Source organism: Dasypus novemcinctus, chromosome 24 (genome assembly GCF_030445035.2).
Source record: "Dasypus novemcinctus isolate mDasNov1 chromosome 24, mDasNov1.1.hap2, whole genome shotgun sequence".
NCBI lineage: Eukaryota > Metazoa > Chordata > Mammalia > Cingulata > Dasypodidae > Dasypus > Dasypus novemcinctus.
Window position 1 is genome coordinate 34,230,370 of NC_080696.1, and position 27,300 is coordinate 34,257,669.

Sequence of the window (27,300 nt, forward strand, 5' to 3'; positions counted from 1 at the left end):
TCAACAGATGGATTTATGGTGGATGGAGAGCTGTGTGATAAAGCAAGTGTAACAGAATGCTCTACTTCCTGGTGGGTACAAGGTGACAGCTACATGCATATTCCTGTACACTTCTTTCACCGTTTCTGTAAGGGTGAAAATTTCACAGTGAAATATTGCCGGGGTTGTGGGGGACCCTCTGCAGGTCAGAAAAGCTCATCATCTGCTTGTTCTCTGCACACAGGCCCCAAGAGGAATCAGATCCACATCCATCTCTATTAGTCCTCAGATCAGTACTAGAAGGGAGAGATTATACCTATTTTAAAGATGGAAATAATGTGAGGCTCAGAGAGGGGAGGTGGCTGGCCCAAGTGAGTCAGGAGTTGAGAGGAGTTCGAACCTGGGTCAGATCGATCCTGAGTCCAGTTTGGGCATATCCAGCCGGCCTGGACTGTCTGGAGTGGGTAAGCACTTGGAGCTGGAAACCTGATGCAGGGCTGGGGGTGGGGTGGGGACATTTCCAGTTCTTCAATGTGGGGCCAGGCCGGGGTCTTCAGGAACGTGCCCAGCCCAGGGCCGATAAACTCGGGCTCAGGTAACAACATCCGGGCTGAACGCAGTTCTCAGAATTAGCCACAAACCGCAAGCCCTTGTGGTTTTGGAACTCAGTGCCCGATTTGCATAGTAAATCTGAATTCTGGTCTCTGGTAATTACACAGTGCTCCTTCTCTGAGTCCAGGCTCAGTCTCCACCTGCTATATAAGGCCAGCCTCTGGGCAGGCCCAGCCACATCAGAGGGCCCGGCGAGCGGGACCTCTCTGGACTGAGCGGCAGGGACGTGCCAGGGGTAAGGAGAAGCCCCTTCTTAGTCAGCATCTGGGTTGGCAGTGGGAGGCTGAGCCTGGGAAGGCGTCCTGTGGCTGAGGGAAGGGTGAGACAGTCCCGGACTGGAGGCTGCCAGGGCAATCCCTCCACCAGCCTCAGTTGTCTTGTAATATGGGCATTGCCACGATACCTTCTCAGGGGTCCATCAAAAGGACTTGGCATGTGGATGATATGCATGGCAGAGCCACACCCCTCTTCCCTGGGGTAGGGGGTACCTGAGTCCCCCTAGAGATGCCTCAACTGCTTCCTGATGCCCGAAATCTTTCCATTGGTGATCATTTCACCACCTGAAGGTGGTGATCTCTGTTTGAACATAGCATTCTCAACGCAGTGGCACTGGGATGAGAGGAGGAAGCCAGAAAAAGAATTTTTGTACATATTAGTCCTTAATATTCTAGTCTAAATGAGTGTGTCCAATTTTCTCATGGAAGCAGATGGGGGTGTAGCAAGAACTTGGGGGATTTTATGAACTTTAAGGGAAGTGAGAGCAGGGAAAAGAGAAGAGGGGTGCATAGCTGGTGGAGACCAAAGCCAGTGATTTCAGTCTGGCCCTGATAGGAGACCATGTCCTGGTTGATTTCCTGAGGCTGGTGAAGGAGTAGGTAGGGCCAATGGAGTCAGAGAACTGGGTGAGGGCTTGGAGGCAGCAAAATTGAGTTCCCTGCAGGTTGACCAGCTCATCCCAAAATACCTGCGTCACCACTCCAATCTTACAACACTCTCCACCTGCTTCTTGCAGTCTGATGTAATGGTCCCCAAACAATAACAATAGCTGCTGTCTACTGAATGTCTACTATGTACCAGATATGATGTGTTAGTGATCAGGAAGCAGAGGTGAAGTCTCTTGCCTAAAGATTAGATAGCTCTGCTCAGCTAGCTCTGATCCAGAGCCCTTCCTTCATCTTAATCACATGGGAGTAGAACTGTCTCCTCTAAAGAAGTGGGAAAGAGTATATGTTGGCTGGCTGGATATATGGGAGGGTGGCTAGATGGATGTGTTGATGGGTGGAGGGACTGATGGAAGGTTTGAATAGATGGTCAAAAAAGCCTAGCCACTTGTTCTCTGCACACAGGCAGATGGACATGTGACTGACTGGCTGGATGATGGAGAGATGGGAGGATGGGTGGATGGGTGAAAAGGAGGGGAGAATGGATGATTGGATGAGTAAGTGTGTGGGTGGATGAATGGATGGTTGAGGGGGTGGTAGGTGGGTGATTGGATAGATGCTGGAGGGATTTCCCCAGAACCTGCTTGCTACCATTTTGCTATTTCAAATGGAAAACCCCATTACCCTTTTCCCTTGAGGCCCCATTTGGAAATCTCACTTGGGAGATAATCAGACAACCCACAATCTAGGACAGAATGAACATGTTGTCCACTGTGCATCCCCAGATTCATTTCAGTTTGAAAAATTCGGGGGGTGGCACCAGGAATTCGGCGCCCTGCCCCACTCTCTGGCCTCTGTTCATTTCCCGTCTCCGGGTCTCAGGGTCCTGATATGACCCTTAGCAGGGGTGTCTGCCCTCCTGCTGGCCACGGGGTGATTCCTGGCCCCGGGCGCCCTGTCTCCTCAGCAGGGAAGCAGCGCCAGCATGTGGACGGCATGGTGTGTGGCCGCCCTGTGCGTGGCGGCCGTGTGTGGCATGCGCCAAGAGACGAACACCGTCCTCAGGGTTACCAAAGACGTGCTGAGCAATGGTGAGTCCCTCCTCAGCATGGGCATGGCACGGGGAAGGCCGTCCAGGCAGCCCTGCTCCCCAGGACCCTCACGTCCCTGGCAGACCCACATCAGATGGCCGGGTGATGTCTCCTCTCCAGGCCTTAGTTTCCCCTTTTTCTTTCGGCTGCCATTTCCCATCACCTATGTGCCAGGTGCTAGGCACATATGCTCATGTCTCTTGAGAAACAGAGAGCAGTGATTAAGAGCTCGGGCTCCGGAGTCGGCTTTCCTGGGGTTCAAGTCCTGACTGTGAGACCTTAAGTTCATGACTTGAGTTCTTAAGCCTCAGTCTCCTCGTCTGCAAAGTGGGTGCAATTATGGACCTCATCTCAGAGGACTGATGTAAGGCTTAAATGAGACCATGTTTATGAAAACTAAGCCCAGTTCTGGGTACATAGAAGGCCTTCAGTAAGTGGGAGCTACAATTAGTGCTGCCTGCAAGTGTTAGGACCTCAGTTTTGTCATCTGGCAAGTGGGAACACGCTCCCTGCACCAATTCCCATCCAGAGCTATCATGAGAAAAAGAAAAGAGATAATTTTCTGCTTAAGTGGCCTCAATTTTTTCAATCCATCAAATGAGGACAATAATTGTGGCTTTTATTATTTCCCAGGAATCAGTTGAGATGATGCAAGAGAAAATAGGTTTTTTAAACTGTAAAGTATAGAATATTTGGAAGGGAGGAGGATGAAGAAAAGCCATCCAGGTTTGACTGCCTGATGTTGACATCTAATTTAAGTGAGGCCAGGTAAACGCAGCAGGGAAAGAGAGCACCTGGGACGTCAGGGTTGGATTGGCCTGAGGAATCTCCTCATTTGATCCCTGCATCTCACTGATGGGAAAAGTGAGGCCCAGGGAGCTGAGGGATGCCTCGTGGGGGGTGCCCAGGAGCTGGAGGTGGGAGAAGAGAAAACCCTGGCTGATGCTTTGCCTCTCTGCAGCCATTTCAGGCACCCTGCAGCAAAGCGATGCTCTGCGTTCGGCCCTAAGAGAGGTGCCCATGGGTAAAGCTGGTGGTGATGGTGGTGGGCCTCTCCTGGGGGGTTTGCTTGGTGGAAGTGGAGGTGGAGGCGGCGGGGGAGGTGGTCTTCTGGGGGGCCTGCTTGGTGGTGGGGATGGAGGGGGCGGTGGCGATCTCTTGGGTGGGGTTGGAGGAGGCTTGTTGGGTGGCAGTGGCAGCAGTGGTGGTGGGCTGCTGGGTGGTGGTAGTAGTGGTGGTGGGCTGTTGGGTGGCAGCGGTGGTGGTGGGCTGTTGGGTGGCAGCGGTGGTGGTGGGCTGTTGGGTGGTGGTAGTAGTGGTGGTGGGCTGTTGGGTGGCAGCGGTGGTGGTGGGCTGTTGGGTGGTGGTAGTAGTGGTGGTGGGCTGTTGGGTGGCAGCGGTGGTGGTGGGCTGTTAGGTGGCAGCAGTGGTGGTGGGCTCTTGGGTGGTGGTGGTGGTGGTGAACAGTGCAGTGGTGGCAGTGACTGGGGGCATTCGGATGGGGGCCGTGGTGGTGGGTTGTTGGGTGGTGGAGGTGGATTGCTGGGTGGCAGTGGTGGTGGTCTCTTGGGTGGTGGTGGTGGTGGTCTTTTGGGCAGTGGCCGACACCATTACAATGACTACAGACGCGTTGAATTCCCCCGAGGTGTCGGTGGTGTTCCCTACAACGACTTCCATGTCCGAGAGCCCCCCCCCAAATACACCAACGGCAACCAGCTTGGCGGTAATTACAAGTATGGTCACATCAATGCCAACGACAACAGTGCTCAGTTGGGGGGCAAATACCGATACGGTGAGATCCTTGAGTCGGACGGAAGCATCAGGGACCTCCGAAGTGGCAACTACCGCAGTGCTGAGAATGCATATGGCGGCCACAGGGGCCATGGGCAGTATAGGTCAGCCGAAGGCACGGCGACCGTGGGCAGGCTTCACCGGCGGGAGCTGCGACCCGGAGAAATCCCACCTGGTGTGGCCACTGGGGCGCTGGGCCCAGGTGGCTTGCTGGGGACTGGGGGAATGCTGGCGAATGAAGGCATCCTGTCAGGCCAAGGGGGCCTGCTCGGCGGGGGAGGTCTCCTTGGCGATGGAGGACTTCTCGGAGGAGGGGGCGTCCTTGGCGTGCTTGGCGAGGGCGGCATCCTCAGCACCGTCCAGGGCATCACAGGGTAAGAAGGACTGGGCTCTCCCTCTTAAGCCCCCTGGCCAACCTGCAAACAGGGGTCCTCACCCCCGAGACCAGGGGTTGGGGGAGGGAGAGTCTTCAGAACCCCATACACTCTGGGGCTTGGTTCTGGACTGAACATCTTGAAGGTCCCGATTTTATGGTTTGGGGTCTTGGCGATAAAACAGGCCCACATTTGCGCCCCAGCTCAACCTTTTATATTTGATGCATAACTCTGGGCCCTTCTTTTCGTCTCTTTTCATCTCTGTTTCCTCATCTGTAGAACAGTCATAGTAAAATAATTTAAGTGGAAAATGCCCAGGGATTAAAAATCTTATATATATAATAATTTCAATTATGCCCATGTCCTTTATTCATTCTTTAAGTCAGCGAATATTTGGAGCTCCTACTATGTGTAGGGCACTGTGTTGGAACTGGGGACATCACCCAGTGGTTATGCAAAAGAAGACACACCTTCTGTCCTCATACAGCTTGCAGGCAGGTGGAGAATATGGACAGGAATAAAGAAGCTGCAAACAACATAAAATTACCGCAGTGATAAGAAGCTCGTAGGGCAACGAGAGTGTGTATAATGGGGGAGCTCATTTACCTGGGAGGTCAGGGGAGGCTTCCTGGAGGAAGAGGACCTTGGCTGAAATCTGAAGAATGTGCTGGAGGGGACCAGGCAAAGGGGCAGGGTCAGGTAGAATGAATGGCACTTGTCTGTGGAAAAAGAATTCAAAGGAAAGTAGATGTATTCAAAGGAAACTCAAAGGAATTCAAAGGAAATATACACTGGAGGTCTCTGGGCGGTGGGATTATGGGTTGTGGCAATTTTTGCTTTAACCTTTCTGTTTTCCAAGTTCTGTCCATGAAGCTCAGGTCTCTTTAGAGTCAGGAGGAATGAGCATGCAGATGAGGAGGGTGTGTGTGTGTGTGTGTGGGTGCTCCCGGCAAGTGGGGGGCGGTGGGGGCTGCACCCCCTCACTGCGCTCCGCACCCCCGTGCAGACTGCGCATCGCGGAGCTGACCCTCCCTCGCGTGTCAGTGCGGCTCCTGCCTGGCGTGGGCGTCTACCTGAGCTTGTACACCCGCGTGGCCATCAACGGGAAGAGGTGCGTGTGTTCAGCCCCAGAGGGGCCCCTGCACCCCGTGTCCTCGCGGGGGGAGCACGTCATTCCCCTCCTCTACTTCCACGCCCCCATCTCTTTATCCAAAAACGGGGAGAACAAGATGAGTTACCGGGGCGTGGTTTATCAGGTGGGACTCAAGGTTGCCTTGCAACGGTGAAGGCGGTTGAGAGCCGGGAGGCTGGAGAAGTGACAGCCTGGGTTTGAGTCCAGACCCTGTCAGGTAGAGCTGCATGGCCTGGGGTCATTCTTGCATGGGGATAGAAGACCGCCTCCTTTCCAGAAGGCTGTGGCCGTAAGGGAGGGAAGGCAAGCCAAATGCCTCCTGAATAGTGCCTGCCACATAGTAGGAGCTTATTAGAGGACCTCAGAGGGTGGACTTTGACATAGATTAATCCCCACCAGACAAGGTCATGTCTACAAAGCCATGTGATTGGGTGGTCACCCTGGAAGCCAGAATTCACGTACAGAGTTCATTTGGTGACCCCTGTTCCCAGCCTTTGGGACTGGGGAGACAGATTTGCTCACTGACGATTTGAGGGATGAGGGAAGCCTTCCTTGTCTGGGATACTTAGAGAAGAGCGAAGGGAACAGGTGGCAGGGACAGCAAGGGCAAAGCCTGAGGGGGAGGAGCTGGGCAGGCCTGGGCGAGGGTGAGCTGCCTGGTAGTTGGGTGGGACTCAGCGTCTCCATGGCTTCCTGGTCTCCTCCAGTCTTATTGGCTTCCTGGACATTGCGGTAGAGGTGAACATCACGGCCAAGGTCCGGCTGACCATGGACCGCACAGGTTACCCACGGCTGGTCATTGAGCGATGTGACACCCTCCTGGGGGGCATCAAAGTCAAGCTGCTGAGGGGGTGAGTACCAGCAGGCCGTGGATCGTCTTGGGGGATGATGGAGTGGTCTTCCTTTGGCAAGCAAAATGGCACCACCCACTTACCCCTGAGCACTGGGGTGGGAGAGCAGTGAGTCTAGGGGATAGAGAGGGCTCACACTGCACTTGCATGACCGGGTGCTTGCATGACCGCGCTGCAGGGGCTGTGCCTTTAAACCCAGGTTGTGAGGCTTAGCCAACCTGATGACACAGGCTTCCACTTCAAAAAGGCCTGGATCCATATGGCTAAGAGCACAGGCTCTGCAAGCCAACAGGGGCTCAAATCTCAGCAACACTATTTTCCTGGCTGCGTGACTTTGGGAAACCCAGGTGCCTCTCTGAGCTCCAGTTTCTTCATCTGTGAAATGAGGGTAATTCTTTTTCCTTTGGGAATTGAGATAATGGATGTAAAACACTCGGTGCAGAATCTGGCATACTTGAAGAGTTTATGACTATGTTTCCAACAGGAGTTGCATATCCATTGGTACCCCAACTCCTGGGGAAGTTTCCCAATTGGTTCTGTCCAACTAGACCTTGGTGAGGGGGATTTTTTTCTAGGACATCCTCCCCACAAAGTGGCCAAGTCTCTACCCTCTGTCCAGGGTGGCCTCAAGTGTCCATGTCTCATCCAGCCTGCAGTCCCCAGGCCGTGGTCTTGGATGAAGGTACACTTGGGGCAGTCCAGCGCTGAGTCCCTTTCTCATCACTCCCCGAGCCTCTTCATGGGAGACCCTTCTTCAGCCTCTCTGTGAGGCTTCTGCCCTGGCCCCCCCCCCCCCCCCGCCCCCGCCCATTCCTTTCCCTTCTCTCTTATCTATTCCTTGACCCAATACCTCTACTTTTCATCTTATCTTGACTTTGGGAGAAGAAAAACTCACCTGCAGCTTGAACCCAAATCTTTCAGATTCAGGCTGGTTTCTCCTAATCTTTGCTTCTGCTTCAAAATGGGTGGAGCAGGGAAAATAGGCCCCAGGGGAAAGAGGGGGAGGGAAACACACTGAGACCTCACAGGTGTTTACATTTACATTTTTCACTAGGAAATATACATGGTTTGAGAATAAAAAACGACAAAAGGACAGCTTGAAGGCTTGAAGAGCTCCTCACGAGCCGCTTCCCTCTCTTCCCTTTCCATCAAGCTCGCCACGGTTATTCATCTTTGATGCTCCTTCCAGTCTCTTTATACGAATGCAAGCAAACATAATTGTAGAAGCTTACTTCTCACCCTTCTCCTTACACAAATGGGTGCATGCTATAACACTTTGCACTTTGCTTTTTCTGTTTCCTCTATGTGGAGATTTTTCTGCATCTGGACTTTGAGAACTTCCTTGTTGTTTAATTTTTCACCGCTGTGTAATATTCCACTATCTTGGTGCACTATTATTTTTCCAATCCCCTATTGTTGGACAATTCAATTAGTTTAATCTTTTGCTCTGACACATAAGGCTACATGAATAACCTTAAACATAGCATCATTTCACATGTGGGCCGATGTGGCTTCTCCAAAGGGAAAAGCAATCTGTGTCCTGAATATACAGAGACTAAACTACATATACACACATATACACATACACACACCTGCACACACTTTCATACATGTGCATGTGTGTTCTCAAGGGCCTTATCATCCAAGGAGAACTGGAGCCAGGAGAAGTCCCCTTAAGGTGAATCCACTTTAAAAGTAAGCTTTGGGGGAAACGTTCTAATTGGGACTATATCTCAAGCAAGTCCTAGCTTTGTCAAACTGGCACACTACTGCCTAGACTGCTATAACCTTGGAGGGAGGGGACAGGCAGAGTTCAGTGGGGGGTGGGAGATCAGTTTTCAAAGGGGTCCGATTGCAGCCTCAGCATGTAGGGCCTCTGGAAACAAATCCTTGGATTGCAAGTCTGTTTTCTGTTTGTGTATCTTGTCTATATACAATCTACCCCTGCCTCCCTTGAACTCAATGGTTAAGAGCTGGATGGTGTACTTGGAACCTACTCTGGGTCTCTTCTCCCGACCTCAGTTTCCTTGTCTGTCAAATGGATCGTATCTCACAATCTTTCTAGTACCAACACCCTGTTCTCTCATTTCATTGGCCAGTGTTCCTTCTTCTCCCCCTTCCACAAACATTTATGGAGCACCTACAATGTTCCAGACACTGTGTTAGCTATTTGGACAAAGTAAGACATCGATTTTCCTGTTGGGAAGATTATGCAAATCGGCAGGGGACAGCCCACTAGAGACTGGAGTGCCAGATGAGCAAGAGGGAACCAGGGCTGAGACGACTTCTGCAGTTAAGAATCAGCAACATCACAGCTCGGGCCCCTTGTAGAGCTTAAGAAGCAGCATTTGTTCGTCTAATGAATGAGTGACTGAATGGCCAAACAATGTGCCTGGGTGGCCTGCCCAGGCAGGTCCAGGGGAACACCCGCTGTCCTTGCAGCACTCAGAACAGTTTTCCAGCACTCAGAGGCTCTCGCTGTTCTGAGAGCCTGGGCTGGGGGCCCCTGCAGTCACCTTGAGGCCCTCCACCCGCGCTCAGCCTGCGAGTCTCGCCCTCACCCTGTTTCTCTCCCTAGCCTTCTCCCCAACCTCGTGGACAACTTGGTGAACCGAGTGCTGGCCAACGTCCTCCCCGACGTGGTAAGAACCTGCTGGAACGGGGCGGGGGGCAGGGAGCTCCGGTTCCCCAGGTCCCCAGGGCCACTGCCCGGCCTCCCCGCTGTGGGCAAGCAGGTGACCCAGGGGATGGAGGGGCCAGGGGACCGGGGCACGTTCTTGGCGGTCTGGGGAGGACCCCGAGAGACATGGGGGGCAGATAGTGAGGGGACAGGGAGGCGGGGCTTGAAAGCCAGCTGGGTCCCCTGCAGACTGGGAACTGCGGCTGAGCCTTCCCTGGGGCGGCGGCGAGGCCAGGGCGCTGCCCAGGCGTCAGCCGTCATTGTCGCTGACCCCGCGGTACCGCCAGCCCTTCACGGCCCTTTCTCCCTACAGCTCTGCCCCATTGTGGATGTGGTGCTGGGTCTTGTCAACGACCAGCTGGGTCTCGTGGACTGTAAGTCCCCCTGGCTTTTCCTCACCTGACACCTCTTAGTGCCTTTGCTGGGCCCAGCTTGGGAAGGTGCCGCGACGCGGAGCTGTCCTGGGGGAGGGCCCGGTGCGCGGGCAAGTCAGACCTGCCCTCGGGCCCTTGAACCGCCGTGGGGCTGGTGCCACGAGAAAGGTCCCAGGGGAAGGTGCTTCCCACCTGGGACTGGGGGCTACAGCCCTGGGAGGGAGTCGGGGCTGGCTTTGAGCGCGCCTCTGCCCCGCAGCCCTAGAACCCTTCCCAGTTTCCTCATCTCTAAGACGGAGGGTCTGGCTTCAAAGAACAAAGGGATTAGGAGTGTGAATGATGAGGGACACCGTGGCGACTGTCCAGGCCTCAGACTGGGGGTGCAAGGACCAACACCCCCACTCCCAGGATTGCTGAAGGCAGGCTGCCCACGTGGGCATGCACAGTTCCAGGGACCTTCTGTCACGGAGGTGACAACGTACCGGCTGCACCTCGAGTTTGCAGGACATAACCTGGACAGCCATAGAGGGCAGCCCTCTCTGATGGGGATGCCACACTTCCCTGGAACGCGGGGTAGTTTGAGGTTGGCTTTCCCCGCAGGGTCAAGGGCTGTTGGTCACCTGGCAAGGAAATGCCAACTCCAGTTGAGTAGTACGTTAGGTAATCCTAAAACTTCCTCTCCGGAATATACCACTTTGCAGTTTACAGAGCTCATCCACACCCAGGATCTCACTGGCCCCATTCCATGTAGCCCAAGGGGCTTATAACATTAAGCCTGCTTTACAGAAGAGGAGCTTGAGGTCAACAGAGGCCAACAGAGGCCATGCAGCAATGAAGAGGCAGAGCTGGGATTTGAACCCAGAACTCTTGCTGTTTCCACAGACCCTAGAGCAGAAGCCTCAGCCTCCCAGGCACAGGGCACAAAGAAGGACAGTATTGGGTGGGGGAAGGGGGCTTCCCTGTGACCCCCGCCTTTGCCTGCAGCTCTGATTCCTTTGGGGATATTGGGAAGTGTCCAGTACACCTTCTCCAGCCTTCCGCTTGTGACTGGGGAATTCCTGGAGCTGGACCTCAACGTGAGTGCCTGGGCTTGGGGGCAGGGGGAAGTGGTCCTCCTCCCCAAAGGCAGTGGAGCTGGGGAAGGGCTCCCGGGGCTTCTGGTGAATGCCCAGAAGCAGCATTTGAACAGGAATCTTTGTGGATTAGACAAAGACCTCCTAGAAACCATGTTAGAAACATAATCACACCCAACACTTACATGCACTTACGGTGTGCCAGGTGCCATTCTAAGGACTTTGTGCAGATTAACTTCAGCCATCCCCATAGCAGCGTGGCACGCACACACATCCTGGGGCTGCACAGGATGGATACCTGCCCCAATTGCTCCATCATACAGAAGTGCAGATGCACACACACCTTCCCATGTACACAGGCACACCTTCGCAATGCATATACGCACACCCACCATGTTCATAAACACATACCCGCTCAACCATTCAAGAGTTATTTATTGGATACCTGCTGTGTGTCTCGTCCTGGGATGACTACTGGAGATATAGTAGTGAATGAGACAAAGTCTTTGTCCCAAGGGAGTTTATAATTTACTGGAGGGGAGAGGCCATCCAAGAATCTCTCAAATATGAAAGTATAGACCATGAGTTCTGTGAAAGAGGGTCAAGGCTTTCAGAGCCTAAAACAAGGGGAAGCCAAGGAGGGCTTCCTGGAGGAGATGACTCCTGAGCTGAGACCGGCCAGATGTGTGGGACTTAACAAGAGAAGTATATGGAGAGGGAACAGCGTGTGCAAAGATTGTGTACAAAGCAGTGGTAAGAGGGTGTGAGGAACTGAATAGGCACTGGTGGCTGGTCTGCAAAGGGTGAGGGGCTAGAGACGAAACCAGGGAGGCCCCTGGGGACAGAACACAGAGTGCTTTGTCAGCCATGGAGAAGAGTCTTATCTTCAAAGAGTAAATCAGGCAATGTACATTGTGCATACACATAAATGTGCTAATTCATTAAGGCAAGGCTGAGGTGTCACACAGATAACTAAAATACAAGGTGATATGCCATGGCCATGACTACAAATGATTATGAAGCAGGATTTGCATCACATACTGAAGGAGTCTCTTAGGCCGAGCAGGTTAAGCTGGGAGGGCTGCCTGGAAGCAGATTTGGGGCCTCACCCCAGCCTTCTGCCTCCTTCTCCCTTCTCCTTCCCGCGTCCCTGCTCACAACCCCTCTCCTTTGCTTCCCCAGTCTCTGGTTGGGGAGGCTGGAGGGGACCTCATCGACTACCCACTGGGGCGGCCAGCAGTGGATCCCAGGCAGAGGATGCCAGAATTGCCCCCCATGGGCGACAACACCAACTCCCAACTGGCTATTTCTGCCAACTTCCTGGGTTCGGTGTTGACTCTCCTGCAGAAGCAAGGGGCACTGGATATCGACATCACCGACGGCACGGTGAGTCGTGGCCCCGTTGGGGAGGGCAGGCGGGGCAGCACACGGCTCCTGTGGGTCCTTTCTAGTCCCCCTGGCCTCAGGGCAATGTCTTCAAGAGAGAACCGTGGCCGGGCCTCCTCTTGACTCATCTCCAATTCATGGGTGTGTATTGATTACATCAGTGTTCACCAAGCAGGGTGCCTGGAGAGGATTTAGGTAGTTTGCAGATGCAGCTCTAAATAACGTAAAATCAGAGGATGAGGAATCAGAACAGCTTTATTGATGTAAAATTGAGTAACAATAAACTGCACATAGTCAAAGTATACAAGTTGGTAAGTTTTGACATATATTTACACCCTTGAAACGAATACCACAATCAATATGTGGAATATATCCAGCACCCCAAAGTTTCCTCGTGCCTCCTTGTTATCCAGCCCTCCTGTCCCTCCTCCACCCCAAGAAAACCATGCCGATGCGTGCAACAACGTGGATGAATCCCAATGTCATTATGCTGAGTGGACGAAGCTGGACAGTCCTATTCCACTTTATTTCAATGCTTTTTAAGAAACATAATGTATTCTCTTAGATACGTATCTCAATACACATTTTTAGCAGCCTTTCACTAATAAGCATCGATACTAAGTAACTAAAAGATATCCAAGAATAAAGTATTGCCCTTAGGTGTGCTCCACAGTTGTTTTTTCTCCAAACCTTTTCTTCTGAGAAATTTCAAGCCTTCAGAAAAGTTACAAAATAGTACAATGAATGCCCGTGTACCCTGCATCTAGATTTACCAGTTTTCTTACTTTGCCACATTTGATTCATATCTATCCATCCATCCATCCATCCATCCATCCATCCATCTATCCGTCCCTCCATCCGTCCATCATCTGTTTGTTGTTATTGAACAATTTGAGTTTTGGGGGCCATCTATCATTCTATAAACGTCAGTGTGCGTCTCCTAAGAACAAGGTGTTCTCTAAAAAGCCACCACACTAATTACGTTGATCTTTGATTCATAAAGAGGACAGCTTCCATTGGATTCTGGTCCGTAGTTAATCCTCTTGCCCTCTTTTTCATGCCTTCCTTTGAACTAAGAGGGCATAGGTCTCATACCCAAAACCCTCCACAGACGCCGATACCCACTTAGAAAGTAATGGGATTGTTCAGATTTCGATGTGTTTATTTTTACGGTTGTCATCTCTTTCTGGCAAGTAGTATTGGCTTTGCATTTTTAGTATGTGAAGCTTTAAAAAGTAAGTCAACTTAAAGAAGATATTAAGTGAACAAAGGTAAAAGTGGTTCAGGGATATGACAGAAGTCATGGTTTTAATGGATACAGGTTTATGCAAATAGGACTCGCAGGAGCTCACCTTTTAATAAAGAATTACATTTTATGGAGAAGAAAGATTCAAGATGACCTGGGCTCCAGGCCTTGCCTCCTGCTTGTAAACCATGCCTGTGGGAAGCTTATGTGGCTGGCCCGGGCTGTTCAGCCACAAAATGGCTCTCACGGTCCCTGTGGTGGCCGCTATAGGACAGGCAGGGCCTCCCAAGGGCTCTGGTACCCTAAGGGAGAGGAGCATGTCAGCGCTTGCAGGAGTCTGACTCTAACCACTGCGTTAGCAGCTCCTGTCCCTGGGGCCTCAGTAGTCACACGGTCCTTCTTCTTGTCCTACAGTTTGAAGATCTTCCTCCACTTACTACCTCCACGCTGGGGGCCCTGATTCCCAAGGTACGTCGGGCAGGTGGGTCCCCTTGTCTTCAGCCTCACCCTCTTTCCAGCTGCTCCAGAAACCGGAGCGGAAGGGAAGGTGCTCAGTGCCAGGACAGGGAGCCCCTAGGACCCTGGGAGAGCAGCGACAAAGGCTTGGAGGCTGGACGCCCCTGAGAGTGGGCTGTGGGGGGTTGAGGGGGAAGGATCCTGAGCTCTAGCAGAGGACCAGTCTGGCCCAGCCACCTCCTTGCTGTGTGACTTTGGGCAAGAGACTTAATATCTCTGGGCCTTAGTTTCCTCATTTGTCAAAAAAGTCTCCTAACACCTCTGCCAGTCTCATCTCTGAGGGCCCAGGCGATGATGGGTGGAAAGCTGGCGGCTCCGGGCTGGGCCCATGGCAGGTGCATGGTGGTTTCGAGGGCAAGAGCCAGATCTTTGGAGCAGACAGACCTGAATTTGAATCCCAACTCAGCTGTGTTACCTTAGGCAAAGGACTTCCCCTCTCGGAGCCTCAGCTTGCTCGTCTGGAAAACAGGGGTAACAATACTCACCTCACTGGGAAGCTGTGGACATGAGCAGGCATTTGATGGATGAATAATGTATGCATCATTACTGATGACACAATCATAAAAAAAAAAAAAGAGAGAGAGAGCAAGTGTACGCATGTTCAGTGAGTGACCTCGTGCGGCTGGACCAAGGCCGGGGCTCTCTGACCCCGTTCCTGTCCCTGTTCTGGTGCCAGGCTCTTTCCATGCCAACTCCTGAAAAGAGGTCCATACAGAGCAAGCTTTATACAGGTGTAAAGAATCGCAGCAGTCTGCAGCCATTTGAGACCTTTCTCACCTCTTTTCTACCCACCCCGGGTGGTTGTGGGAATTCAGAAGAGGCAGGAGAGGACTCCTGCCCTCTGCTTCCACTCCCTCTCCCTGAGATCCACACAAGCACCACGTGGTCACCACCGCCCTCGTGCGGTTGGAAGCCACATGGCGATGCGCTGTTTGCTCCTCTCAGAGGCAGGGGCTGCCTGGGAGGCAGGTGGACTCCTTAACTAGAGGGGCCTTTTATCTCCTGGGCCACCTCCCACGCTCACGACTGTTTATGGTTTATGAAACGCTTTGAGGAGCCTCTCTCTCATCTGGTTCTAACTGTCCCCCCATCCACAGGCCCATCGGGGAAGAATACCCCTATTTTACTGGTGGGGAAACTGAGGCTCAGAGAAGTCACACAATGAGGCAGCCGCAGAGCTGGGCTACAACAGGGACTCAGGTCTCAAATGGGGCAGGGGCTGCAGCAGGGGGGATTCTGGCTAGACGCAGGGGGATGTGTCCTGGAGACCAGGGCTGGGGCAGAGCCATCAGGGGAAGCTTGTTCAGAGCTAGGATGGGCATCACAGGGCCCCGCCTGCTCTGGGGAGAGGGTGAGGTAACCCCTGAGAAGGAAGGGGTTGCTAATTCTAGGAGACTCTGCATCACGTGGGGCTGGTTGGGATATGAGTGCCCTCTGGGGAAGCATCCTGGAAATCCCCTTGCCAAAAGCCAATTGTCCAAATAACTGACTTGCTGAAAGCCAGTTTGCCAAAGGGTTAGTTTATGCAGTGGGCAGTTGGTTGCCATTTGACCAGGCTTGCCAGTTGACCAAGAGCTTCGCCTTGAGTGTTCAGGAACATGAGTCGAGGCTGCTTAGGAAGGCTGCGGCATTGCATCGGGACATGCTTCCGTTCAAACCGATTTCTTTCCGTTCTTTTTAAAAGCAACTTTGAGGTTGTCCATATATTTGTATTCATTTAAAATTCCTTAAAATAAAATTTGTTTGGTGAACCATTATTTAGTAAATATGGCAAACTGGTCATTTGGTGAATTTTCCCTTTAGCGAGTTTGCTTTTGGTGAATCAATTTGGGGCAAAAAGGCTCAGACCCCCTCCCACTCTGGGTCTCAGGAGACCCTCAGCAAATCCAAGCAGGTGGGTCAGCCTGTGTCTTCCTCTGGGATTTTGCTGCAAGATCCCTGGGGCCGTGGACTCCTTCATTCTGGGAAGGGCGAGCAGACGCGGCAGGAGCGGAGGAAAGGGCTCCTGGGCCACACGGGCCTGGACTCAGCGCTCGGCTCTCCGGCGGCCTTGGGCACTTTGCTCTGAGCCTCCATTTTCCTCTGAACCTATTTTTTCATGATGTAGCACGAAGGAAAAAATACCCTATGAAGGTGTCCCCATGTGATGATTCCATGACATTATCAATGTCCAGTTCCTGACCCAGTGCCCCCAGGAGACCTCTCTGGACCAGGACCAGATTTGCAGCAGTGCCATGTGTTAGGCACTGAGCTTGGATTTTGCCATCACCGTCACATTTAATTATCACAATAGCCCTGTGTGAGAAGCTCAGAGAAGGCAGCACCATGCCCACATCCCCCAGTGGGTGGGTGGCTTTCCCACACGGTATGTAGGGCTCAAGCCCTGTCATTGAACCTGAAGTTACCCAGGTATGAGAGCCCCATACCAGATGTCTAAAGGTCGGCTGACAACCCCCAGGTCTACCTCCACTGCCAAGGGCCCCCCTCACCCTGCCTGGTGCCCTCCCACAGGTGTTCCAGCAGTACCCCGAGTCCCTCCCACTCACCATCAGGATCCAGGTGCCGAATCCACCATCAGTGACGCTGCAGAAGGACAAGGCGCTGGTGAAGGTGTTTGCCACTTCCGAGGTCATGGTGTCCCAGCCCAACGACGTGGAGACCACCATCTGCCTCATTGACGTGGTGAGTGTCTGCGCAGTGGGCGCCCTCGGCTGAGCCTCCAGACAGGGCCAGGTGGTCTCCTCGAGCCATACAATCTTCAAATCCCCACCCCCTGACCCCAGCAGGGAGTCTTCGGGCCTGGTTTGAGGGCCAGATGATAGGGTTCAAATCCAGCCTTGGCCACTTCTAGCTAAGTGGCCTTGGCGAGTCACCCCTTCTCCGAGCCCGATTTTCTCCTTGTCACTAGGGATGGTGGCAGGACATGCACGAGATGCTCAGAGCAGTGCCGGCCTACAGTAAGGGCTCAGAAAGGGGAGGCCATTACCATTCTCACAGGTCATGTATTAGTGTAGACTACATTTTTCATAAGACCAAGTTTTGCTTTTGTTTTATTTGTTTTGTTTAGTTTCTGAAGGAAAGTAGACATGGAGAAATTGCCCTACAATAAGGCTTCTGTTTGCAGAGGGGCCTCTGCTGGGGGGCAGTGATTGGCAGTGAGATTGCCCGATCCCACCTGCAGTGGTTCACCTGACACAGGTTCCCAAGGCTGCCAGGGACCCCTTCTCCCCCAATTCTGAACTGAGACATCTCAGAGAAACTTGGTAAACACCCCACATGCCAATCATTGGGATTCTGTGACATTTGTCTTTCCGAGAAACACACATTCAGCCCTCGCTGTGACTTTACTTGCAAACAATAGTTAGTGCTGGCAATTCATTCATTCTAACTCCTTTCCTCTAGAGAAGAATAAAAAAAAAAATCATCCAGTACATGGAGAGCGTTATTGGAGGGGAGTTGGACCAAGGTGTCCATTACTGGACAGTGGTGACATTTCCTTCTTCCCTTTTCCTCCAGAACACAGAACTCTTGGCCATGTTTTCTGTGGAGGCGGATAAGCTCATGATCGACGCGAAGCTGGACAAGTAAGGGGGCTCCCTGCCTCTGGCTCCTGCTCCTCTGAAAGGGTCTTTGGCGCTGCTGGGGCTGGCCCTGGCTCACCTGGGGGCCGCCAGGGAGGACTTAGAGGTCTCCTGGTGTGGCCATCAGGGGCTGGGCGAATCCAACAGGCTGCAAAAGTGGAGATGGGGGTGACGGCCAAGACTGATGGTGGGCGAAGCCATGAGCTAGCTAGAAAGAACCTGTGCCGGCAGCAGAGTGACGACGCATCAGTGACAGTGACGATGGTGCTGAGGAGGCACCAGGCTCTGCTCTAGGCCCTTTAGAGGCATTGTCTTGTGTAGCCCTCGTACCAGTCCTGTGAAGTCAGGGCTGTTGTCCCACTTTAAGGAGGAGAAAACTTAAGGCTCAGAGAGGTGAATTTACTTTCTCAAGATCACATAGCAAGTGAACCAACCCAGGCCTGTCTGCACCTAGAGCTGCATTGAGGGGTTACAGCACAGGCGTTGGAGTCAAGCTGTATGGGTTCAAATCCTGATGCGACCATTGACTGACTGTGTGATCCTGGCCAAGTGCTCTGCCTCTCTGAGCCTCAGTTTTCTCATCTGAAAATTGGGATAATTATCACTACCTCATAGTAGTTATAATAATCATAACTTATTCATCAAATGCTATGTGTTAAACATTGAGCTGAGTCCTAAATGTGTCAATTCACTTAATTCTTTTTTAATGGGATTTTACTTTTCTAATTGTCTATTTCTATGCAAATATCTTGATTTTGTTATAACGATTTAAAATGTAATTGCCTGCGTAAGGCTCTGCCTTTTTAAAATTAATTTTTTATTAGAGAAGTTGTGGGTTTACAGAACAATCATGCATAAACTACAGGATTTCCATAAACCACCCTATTATGAAAACCTTGCATTAGTGTGGTACATTTGTTACAATTCATGAAAGCACAGTTTTATAATTGTACTATTAACAATAGTCCATTGTTTAGCTTAGGGTTCATTGGGTTGTGCAGTTCCATGGATTAAAAAAAAAATTTATTCTAGTAACAAATATATAACCTAAATTTCCCCTTTTAATCACTCAAATATGTAATTCAGTGTAATTCGTTTCACAATTACCATCACCACCATCCATTATCAAAACTTTTCCATTGTCCCAAATAGAAACTGTACATTTTAAGCCATTATTTAATTTCTGACATCAATCTAAGGAAGTAGGTACTGTTATTATTCCCATTCCAAGACCAAAAGAGATGAGGTGAAATATTTTCAGCAGATGCCTAGTTTATTGTAAATTTTTCTTCTTACAACATATATTTACCTAGTCCAGCAAATGGGACTTACTCACAGTACAACACTAAGAGCCATCCAGAAGTTTCTAAGGAGTTTGGAATGAGAAGAAGGGGCTTCCAGCAGGGAGTACAGGGAGGGAAATCTCCTTGGGGAGGAAAGGGGCTTGGGTGCTGAGAAGTGGAGAGATGGAGGGGAAGAGAGGGATGAAAGGAAAACCAGGAGAGAATTAAAAATGTCCGCAGCAGAGAGTCCTCTGCTCTGTTGCTTCTCTCCTGTTGGAGGCTGAGCCCATCCTTTGGATTTTCCACCCTATGTGTGGGCCCGGCCTGCCCCTCTTAGGTGGCACTGTTGGTTTGAGAGTGCACGTTCAGGGGGTCCCTCTCTGACCTGGGGCCATGCAGGGTCCCCCGGGAGCCTCAGATGGTCTTCCAGGGTGTTGCTGTAAGGACGAATCCACTGATGTTTGTACCAGGCACAGTTCTAGGTGTGAATTACCTCATGTAGTCCTTGCAGATACCCACTTTGCAGAACAGGAAACTGAGGTATGAAGAGGCCTCAAGTAATCTGGCCAAGGTCACAAGCTCACCATGGCAAGGCTACAATTTGAGCCTTATATATATATGGTAGATAAAGCCGTTAGCATTGTGCCTAGTGCGTAGCTACTGCTCAGTATGTGAAACCAGCTTATTAACTCCCTCCAGATCATTGTGCTTATTAACTCCCTCCAGATCAAGAGAGCGTTTCATGAGCATGTGGGTAGGGGCTTCTGATAGTTTATTGAAATGCAAGCATCTCATGATCCTTGGCAAGCTCTCCTTCTGATGGCTGTTTTCTTTTTCTGCAGGACCAGCCTCAGCCTCAGAACCTCAAACGTGGGCAACTTTGATGTAAGTGCCAAGCCCCTGGCCCCAGGGTGAGCTCTCCTGGGACTGGAACCCAGATGCTCCCAGGGCATCCCAGCCAGGATGGCGGGGACAGGGAAGTTTGCAGGAATTCCCAAGCGTTGGCATTAGCACTGCCAGGCCTTAGAGATCAGCAACCTCCTTGCACAGATGGGGAAATTGAGGCACACCAAGTGAGGGAGGGTCAGAGTAGACTCAGTGCTCTTTCTGCTGTGCCTGTGATGCTGTCCCAGTTTAACTATTGTCCTAAATGGTGCCACTTGGTCCAAACCTCTCCATTCCAGGCTTGAGAGGTGGTGGGATGAGCCCTTCCTTCCTGGAGTTGGGAGACTTGGCTCTGCCACTGACTGCTGTGCAACCTTGGGCAGTATCAACCCACTCTGGGCCTGTTTCCCCATCTGCAAAATGAATGGATTTGGCTTCATTGCCATCATCCTTTCTACTCCCCAGGTCCTAGAATTCTGCTTTTCTAAGACTCTATGAATCGGAGACTCTCGTGTTCTTGGGTTTGGTCCTCTTTTCACCTCTAGGTTCTTCTTGGGTCCTCCGCCCCACTCACGGCTTCCGGAACTCCCCTCTCTAATCTTACAAATTGCCAACTCAGCAGGCACTTGCTTTCTGGAGTAAGTTTGGGTGACATTTCCATATGGGCAGAGAGAAGTGTCAAATCTATTTCTTGCTCATTTTTGAGCTTTTCTAACCCAAACAGCCACTGCTCATGGAGTTCATGGTATCACCAGCTTCATTTTCTAGGCAGAGAAACTGATGCCCAGAAGTGGCTGTGACTTGCCTGAGGCCTCAGAGCTGGCTGGAGTGAGTTGGGACTGGAACTGAAATTTCTGAACTCTAAGTGGAGAAAGGAGCTAACACTGATTGCAAAATCAATGCATATTTATGAAGCTTCAGAGGAAGTGCACCAGGCACTCCATTCAGCTCTTTTTTGTTTAATATGCTTTTCTCATTTAATCCTCACAACCTCCTTATGACGTGGTAACTATGATTAACTCCATTTTCCAAACTTGGAGGCTAAACTCAGAGAAGTCAATGACTTGCCCAAGGTGACCTCTTTTTGAGCCCCTTGGTCTGACCACTGTGAGGATCTATAGGCAGGCGTTTTACGTATAGGAGCTTTTGTTTCATTTTTATAACCACCCTGGGGTGGGAGGACTACACACTCCCATTTTCGAATGTGGGAACCAAGGCTTAGAGAAGCTTAGGGCAGTGATACATGAAAAAGTTCAAAGCCCTGCATTCTCCACGATCTGCCTACAGTCCTCGCTGCATCCTTGCAAGCTGGGGCTCCTGGCGTGTTTTCCCATTTTACAGCTGAGAAAGCTGAGGGTCAAAGAGGTGGAGGAATCTGCTCCCAGGCCCTCGGAGGCTGCCCTGAGATGGGAACCTGGCACGCTGGCGCTGGGCCTCCCGGGAAGAATTTAAGCCTCATTTGGTTCACATCTCACCACAGGCCTTCGACCCGTCCTTGCCCCTCCCTGGGCCTCAGCCTCCCATCTGAAGATGGCAGATGGAGCAGACGACGCCCGGCCGGGGCTGGGGTCCCGCGGGCTCCCTCTCCTAGCCTTCCCCGCAGGCAGCCCCCCGCCTTGGCCTGGACTCAGTTCCCATTTTCCCCCCGCAGGTTGGGCTCATGGAGGTGCTGGTGGGGAAGATTTTCGACCTGGCGTTTATGCCCGCGATGAACGGTGAGAGCGGGCGCCTGCCCTGCCCGAGGGCGCGTGGCGTGGGGACCGGGTGGCGGTTGATTTGTTAGGCGTGTTTATAGCACAGCGTTCTGCTGAGAAGTTACTCTCAGAACTTCATCCTCAGCCTATTTATTTATGCCTTTGAATGCAAACGCGCCCCCCATGGGTACCTCAAAACCTCCTTACTTGGCTGCTTCTGCTTTATTTTGTTTGGCTGATTGTTTTGTTTTTCTCATGCATATGTAAAATTCTGATTGTATGTGAAAATTATATGTGTGTAAATTTTAGGAAGTCCGGAAAAGTTTGAAAAAATATCTCAACTTCCCAGAGGCAACTAACTTCAACAACTGAGTATATTTTCTTCTAAACGCTTCTTTCTTCATTTTTTTCATGTAGTTATTTCATGACTTATTTTCAAATTTGTATTTATTTTTAATTATACAGGGCTAATTAAATGAATGCATTCTTTTTTTTTTTTTTTTTACCAGGGACCGGGGATTTTTCTTTTTAAGATTTATTTATTTATTTATCTATCTATCTATTTATTTATTTATTTCTCTCCCCTCCCCCCAGTTGTCTGTTCTCTGTGTCTATTTGCTGCGTCATCTTCTTCGTCCACTTCTGTTGTTGTCAGTGGCATGGGAATCTGTGTTTCTTTTGGTTGCATCATCTTGTTGTGTCAGCACTCTGTATGTGTGGCGCCATTCCTGGGCAGGCTGCACTTTGTTTTGTGCTGGGTGGCTCTCCTTACAGGGTGCACTCCTTGCGCATGGGGCTCCCCTATGCGGGGGACACCCCTGCGTGGCATGGCACTCCTTGTGTGCATTAGCACTGCGCATGGGCTAGCTCCACACGGGTCAAGGAGGCCTGGGGTTTGAACCACGGACCCGGGACTGGGGGTTGAACCTGGAATCTTGTATGTTGGAAGCCGGCTCTCAACCACTGAGCCACATCAGCTTCCCTGAGTTAGTTTTTAAATTTGTTTTGCTTGTTTGTTTTTTTGTTTTTTAAGGAGGCACCGGGAACTGAACCCGGAACCTCCCAGGTGGGAAGCGGGCACTCAACTGCTCGAGCCACATCCACTCCCTGAATGCATTCTTATTATTTTTAAAAAATTCAACCAGTGCAAATAAAGCTAAATTTTCCCTTTCCAACATCTCTAATCTCTTAATTCAGAATCCTCTCCATTGGCAGTCACATTATCAGTTAGCACATTTTCTTGCCCAACTTTTTAATTGGAATAGACTGAGCATGCTTGATCTTTTCTGTAAGAGTTTCAAGAATATTACCAGTAAAGTTACTTGTCGAAGTGAGGGTGGGGGTAGCATTTGCAGGCTGAGCAAGCTGGCCGAGCAGCCGTGCCATCCCCTTATCATTGGAAACCTCAGTCCCCGAGCCCTCAAGCTTCTTGGCCTCAACCTCTCCCTCCTGATTTCTGCTTCACAGAAGGGAGAAGAAGGAGAGGGGCTGGCACGTTCCAGCTGATGCCAGCAGCTGTGCCAGCCTGGGTTTTACAGGACAGTCACCAGGTTCATTTGGCAAGAACTTGACGTTACCCAGCACCTTATTCTGAGAACCATTCTATGGGGAACAGGCCCGGGTCACAAAGTCCCTGCATGTTCCCCAGCGGGAGAGAATGATGCCAGAAGCTGTGCCGGGCTGACCTGGGAGGCAAGCAATGGAGACCCCCATCCTGGCTGGGCCACTAAGAGTTGGTGTCAACTGGAGAAAGTCCCTTAATCCTGCTGAAACACAGTTTACCCTTCTGAGAAGTGAGAGATTGGGTTAGATCCATGATTCCCAAAGTGGGTTCCATTGAACATTAGTCCTATAAGACACCCTGAGAAAAGGGTTCTGTGGCCAAGCATATTTGGGATGTGCTGAAGATAGTCCTCTTGGGCAGATTCACAATGTCCTTACTGCTCAGCAAAGTCCTGCTAGAGGCAGAAAGTCGGTTTCCTTCACTTAATCCACCCCTACCCCCCACCCTTTCCTCCCTCCCTCCCTCTCTTCCTTTCCTTTCTCCTTCCTTTCTTTCCAGAACACTGATTAGCAGGTCTACTTGGGCTGATAATCTAAAAACAAACAGCACATCCCCTGGCGGTCATTTATTGGGGCCCCCCTTGTGCATCCTTCCACTCCTCCATTTTGCCAGCATTTGTCCACTCCTCTCGGCCTGGCCCAGGGCTGGGTAATCTTGGGACACGATCCCTGCCCGCCAGGAACCACAGTCTGATAGGGGAGGCTGATGCAGAAAGAGAGAATACTGTTTCGTCATTTCTCTACTAGGGGAGGGGAAGGGGCAGCAGTAGCCTGAGTCCTTGGTCTGGGGTCAAGGACGCCTCACCGAGGAGGTTACATCGGAGCAGGGTCTCAGGGAAGGCTGAGAACCTACCAGGGAGGCAGGGCTGAGGGAGCGAGCTCCCTGCAGGAGGAAATGCGAGACCCAAGGCCTCGAGGCAGAAAGAATTTTCCAGTCTTTCTGTAAGCACTGGTGGCTTCCCGGGGGGCTGGCTTGTCTCGGCTGTGCTGACCATGCCCGACTGGTTTCTTCCACAGCTGTGCTGGGTTCTGGAGTCCCTCTCCCCAAAATTCTCAACATTGACTTCAACAACGCAGACATCGATGTCCTGGAGGTAAGGGGAGGTAGAGGTGGTGCTGCTTTCCCCTCAGTGCCCTTTGCCTGTCAGCCTTGGTGGATGCAGGTTGTCAGGTCAGAAACTGGGAGAAGGAGGAGAGGGGAAGGGCAGGGCAGGGAAACAGGGGTCTCTTCCTGCAAAGCATGGGACTGAGGGAACAAGAAACAAAGCTACCAAATTGCCTTGGAGGAAGCTTTTCACATCCACGAGCTCATTCACAACAACCATTATTCCATCTTCCAACGGGGAAAGCTGAAGTTCAGGGCACTAAAGAGCTTGCCCAGAGTGGGAAGTTTATTCACTGGAAGAACTTTTATTGAGAACCTACTGTGTGCCAGACACTGCAAGGGACAGGGGATACAGCAGTGAACGACAACCACGCACAGCCCTGGCCCTCGCCAATCTCTCCCAGCCCAGTGGGACTGTAGGCCTTGGGGTAAACATTCCCGCTGGTGATCGCCTAATTATAATCATGGCAGGTGCTTTGAAGCTCAAGTGCATGGGCTCTTGTTTTTCCTATTTGGAAAAAATGGTAAAGAAAAAGACCAAACATGTATATCCTCCTAGATACAAATGCAACCCAGAAATCACCACTTGAACCATTTTTTCACTTGTCTTTATGGGGTTTTATTTTTAAACATGACTTTGACCAGGGATGGTCAGTGAAGCATGGTGGTTAAAGAATGAGGGTTCTGGGGCCCAGCGGCCTGGGTTCAAATCCTGCCTCTGCAGTTTCCAGCTGGGTTGCCCTGGGCACACTATTTCTCTGAGCCTCAGTTTTCTCCCCTATTAAAAGGGATTAATCATAGCACTATCTCTAGGGATGCTTTTAGGGTAAAATGAGATTCTGTGTGCAAAGTACCTGGCATAGTCCCTGGCACATAGTAAGCATTCTCGACGTGTGTGCCATTATCCGTCTAGTCATTATAATAAACATCTTGGTACATAAAACTGTTTTGGGATTCAAGGGTTAGTTCCTTGAAACAAGTTCCCAGAAGGGGAATGAGTGGACCTTTGCCCCAGACTGACAATTTCCAAAAGGTTATAGCCATTTGCATGGTCCCTGCAGTGTGTGGCGCATGGCTCCCCGTGCCCCACCAGGCCTGGCCCTCAGCCCGGGGAGTGGCCACCCCTCCACATTAAGGGGAGCAGACGAGGGGGTGGATGATGGCCCTGGATGGGCAGTGTGGCCAGGGCTCCGATGCAGGCTCTGGGAGTGTCCCCAGGAGTTGCCTTCCTGGTTCCACCACTTGAGCTCCTACAGGACCTCAGCCCTGCTCTGGGCCTCAGTTTCCTCATCTGGAAATGAGGAAGCAATGATGCCCACCTCATGTACTGTTGTTCCTGTGTCTGGGCCTACCCCAGCCTTGGGTGATGTTTGTCCTCACATCAGAGGCGAAGGGCCTCAGTATTAGAGAGGGGAGGTCAGTTGCTCAAGGTCACAAAGCTCAAACCTGAGGGCCTTTCCAAAATTGGTGGGGGCAAATTTTCTTTCCAAAACATATATTATTTTATTATAAATTACCTGCTTTTTATTTCTCCTTTGTATTCCAGTAAGGAGATTATACTGGTTTTTAAAATATATGTGTAAGTAGGTTATATAATCTATGAATTTTATTTCAGAATAATAAAAGGAGTAGTAGACTACATTCCTGTAATAAAAAGTAAAATGAGGTGTTGCGTCTGAAAGGTAGAGAACTACTGGTGTAAATAAAGCTCAATGTCTGGTTTAGGAGACCCCTGTAAATGGTACTATCATTATTATTACTGTTACTATTATTATATGGATCTAGCCATTTGTTAAAACTTTTTATTCTGAAATCATTTTAGATGTATAGAAAGGCTGCAAAAGTAGTACAAAGAGTTCCGGAATACTCTCTACCCAGCTTCCCTTCTTGTTAGTATCTTACCATAACCACAGTACAAGGATCAAAACCAGAAAATTCACATTGACTCAAAAGTGTGAACTCATCTATGAGACCTTATTCTCCAGTTTTCTCACAGGTGTCCTTTTTCTGGTTTGGGATCCAATCCAGGATCCCACATCGCATCGAATTATAGGAACCTGACATTTCTGATAGTCTGGGCTGTTTGGGAGAATACCCCTTGGTTTGGGTTTGTTCGATGTTTTTCCACGTTTAGACTGAGGTCAGGCATTTTGGGCGAGAATTCTACAACAGTGACATTGTCTTCTTCTCAGCGCATCATGTCAGGAGTCTAAGTGTTTGTGTCGTGTTCCCGGAAATGTTCCTTGATCACTTGATTAAGGTGGTCTCTCCACTCTTGTTACCATTTGCCCCTTTATAATTAAGGCATATCTTGTGGGAGGTGCTTGAGACTGTGCAGATATCCCATTTTTTATCGTACTTTCTCCCTAAATTTTGTATTTGTTAATGGTTCTTGTCTGCAACAGTTATTGCTGGGATTTTGCCCAATGGTATTTTCCCATTTCTAGAATTCCTTTTACATTTGTTAATTGGAATTCTATAAGGAAGAGCTGTCCTCCCCAATTTATTGAATCAATTATTTATTATCTCTGTATGGACATATGGACATTTATTTTGTTTTATGGGTTTTAATCCATTACTCTCAGCATTTATTGTGTTGCAGATTTTTAAAAAATTATGAAACTGGGTTTTGGAAGATTGGGGAGAGGGGTTCAGGCCTTCTGCCCTTATTTTGAGGAAGAAGGAGATGAGGGAAGGGAAGGAAGTGATTTGCCCAGGTCCTTGTACCAGGCAAGCTCGCGACACTTCCAGGGTGATCTCGGGGCCCATTTGGCCGCGTTTGGCCCTGTCGCTCAGTGTTCCTGCTTCCCGGAAGCGTGGCTCGCCCGATTGACAGGCTTGTGACTGATCAAGCCACCCCACCCACTAACCGGGTTCTCTGTTCTGCCCTTGAAGGACCTCCTGGTGCTGAGTGCGTGAGTGACGGGCGCAGAGACGCTGCCACCGCCCCCGGAGAAGCCAGCCCCGGCCTGGGCAGGCTCAGCCTGGATGTGGCTCCTGGGCCCCGAGTCCCTTCAACCCTCCACGACAAACCCTCCCCAGCCCTGTGACCCCCCTCCCCATGTGACCCCACCCCAAAAAAGGTCCCAGCCACTGTCCCTGTCGGCCAACAATCTCATCCACTGTCAGCCCCAGTGACAGGAGGTGCCCTAAGGCCTTGCCACTACGCCGAGTACTTTACACTTTCAATAAAAGATGCCACT

At 50.9% G+C, this 27,300-nt stretch overlaps 1 protein-coding gene across 1 annotated transcript; it reads left to right on the plus strand.

The window, feature by feature from the left end:
• Positions 1-2,457: 2,457 nt before the first annotated feature.
• On the plus strand, positions 2,458-27,300 carry LOC101428919 (BPI fold-containing family B member 4). Its single transcript, XM_058287406.2, has 16 exons — positions 2,458-2,563; positions 3,525-3,587; positions 4,209-4,728; positions 5,735-5,839; positions 6,568-6,711; positions 9,290-9,353; positions 9,705-9,765; positions 10,750-10,841; positions 12,021-12,224; positions 13,885-13,938; positions 16,498-16,668; positions 17,503-17,570; positions 19,693-19,735; positions 21,387-21,450; positions 24,010-24,086; positions 26,993-27,300. Exons 1-16 carry the CDS (start codon positions 2,458-2,460, stop codon positions 27,014-27,016), a joined length of 1,860 nt encoding a protein of 619 aa, XP_058143389.1. The 3' UTR covers positions 27,017-27,300.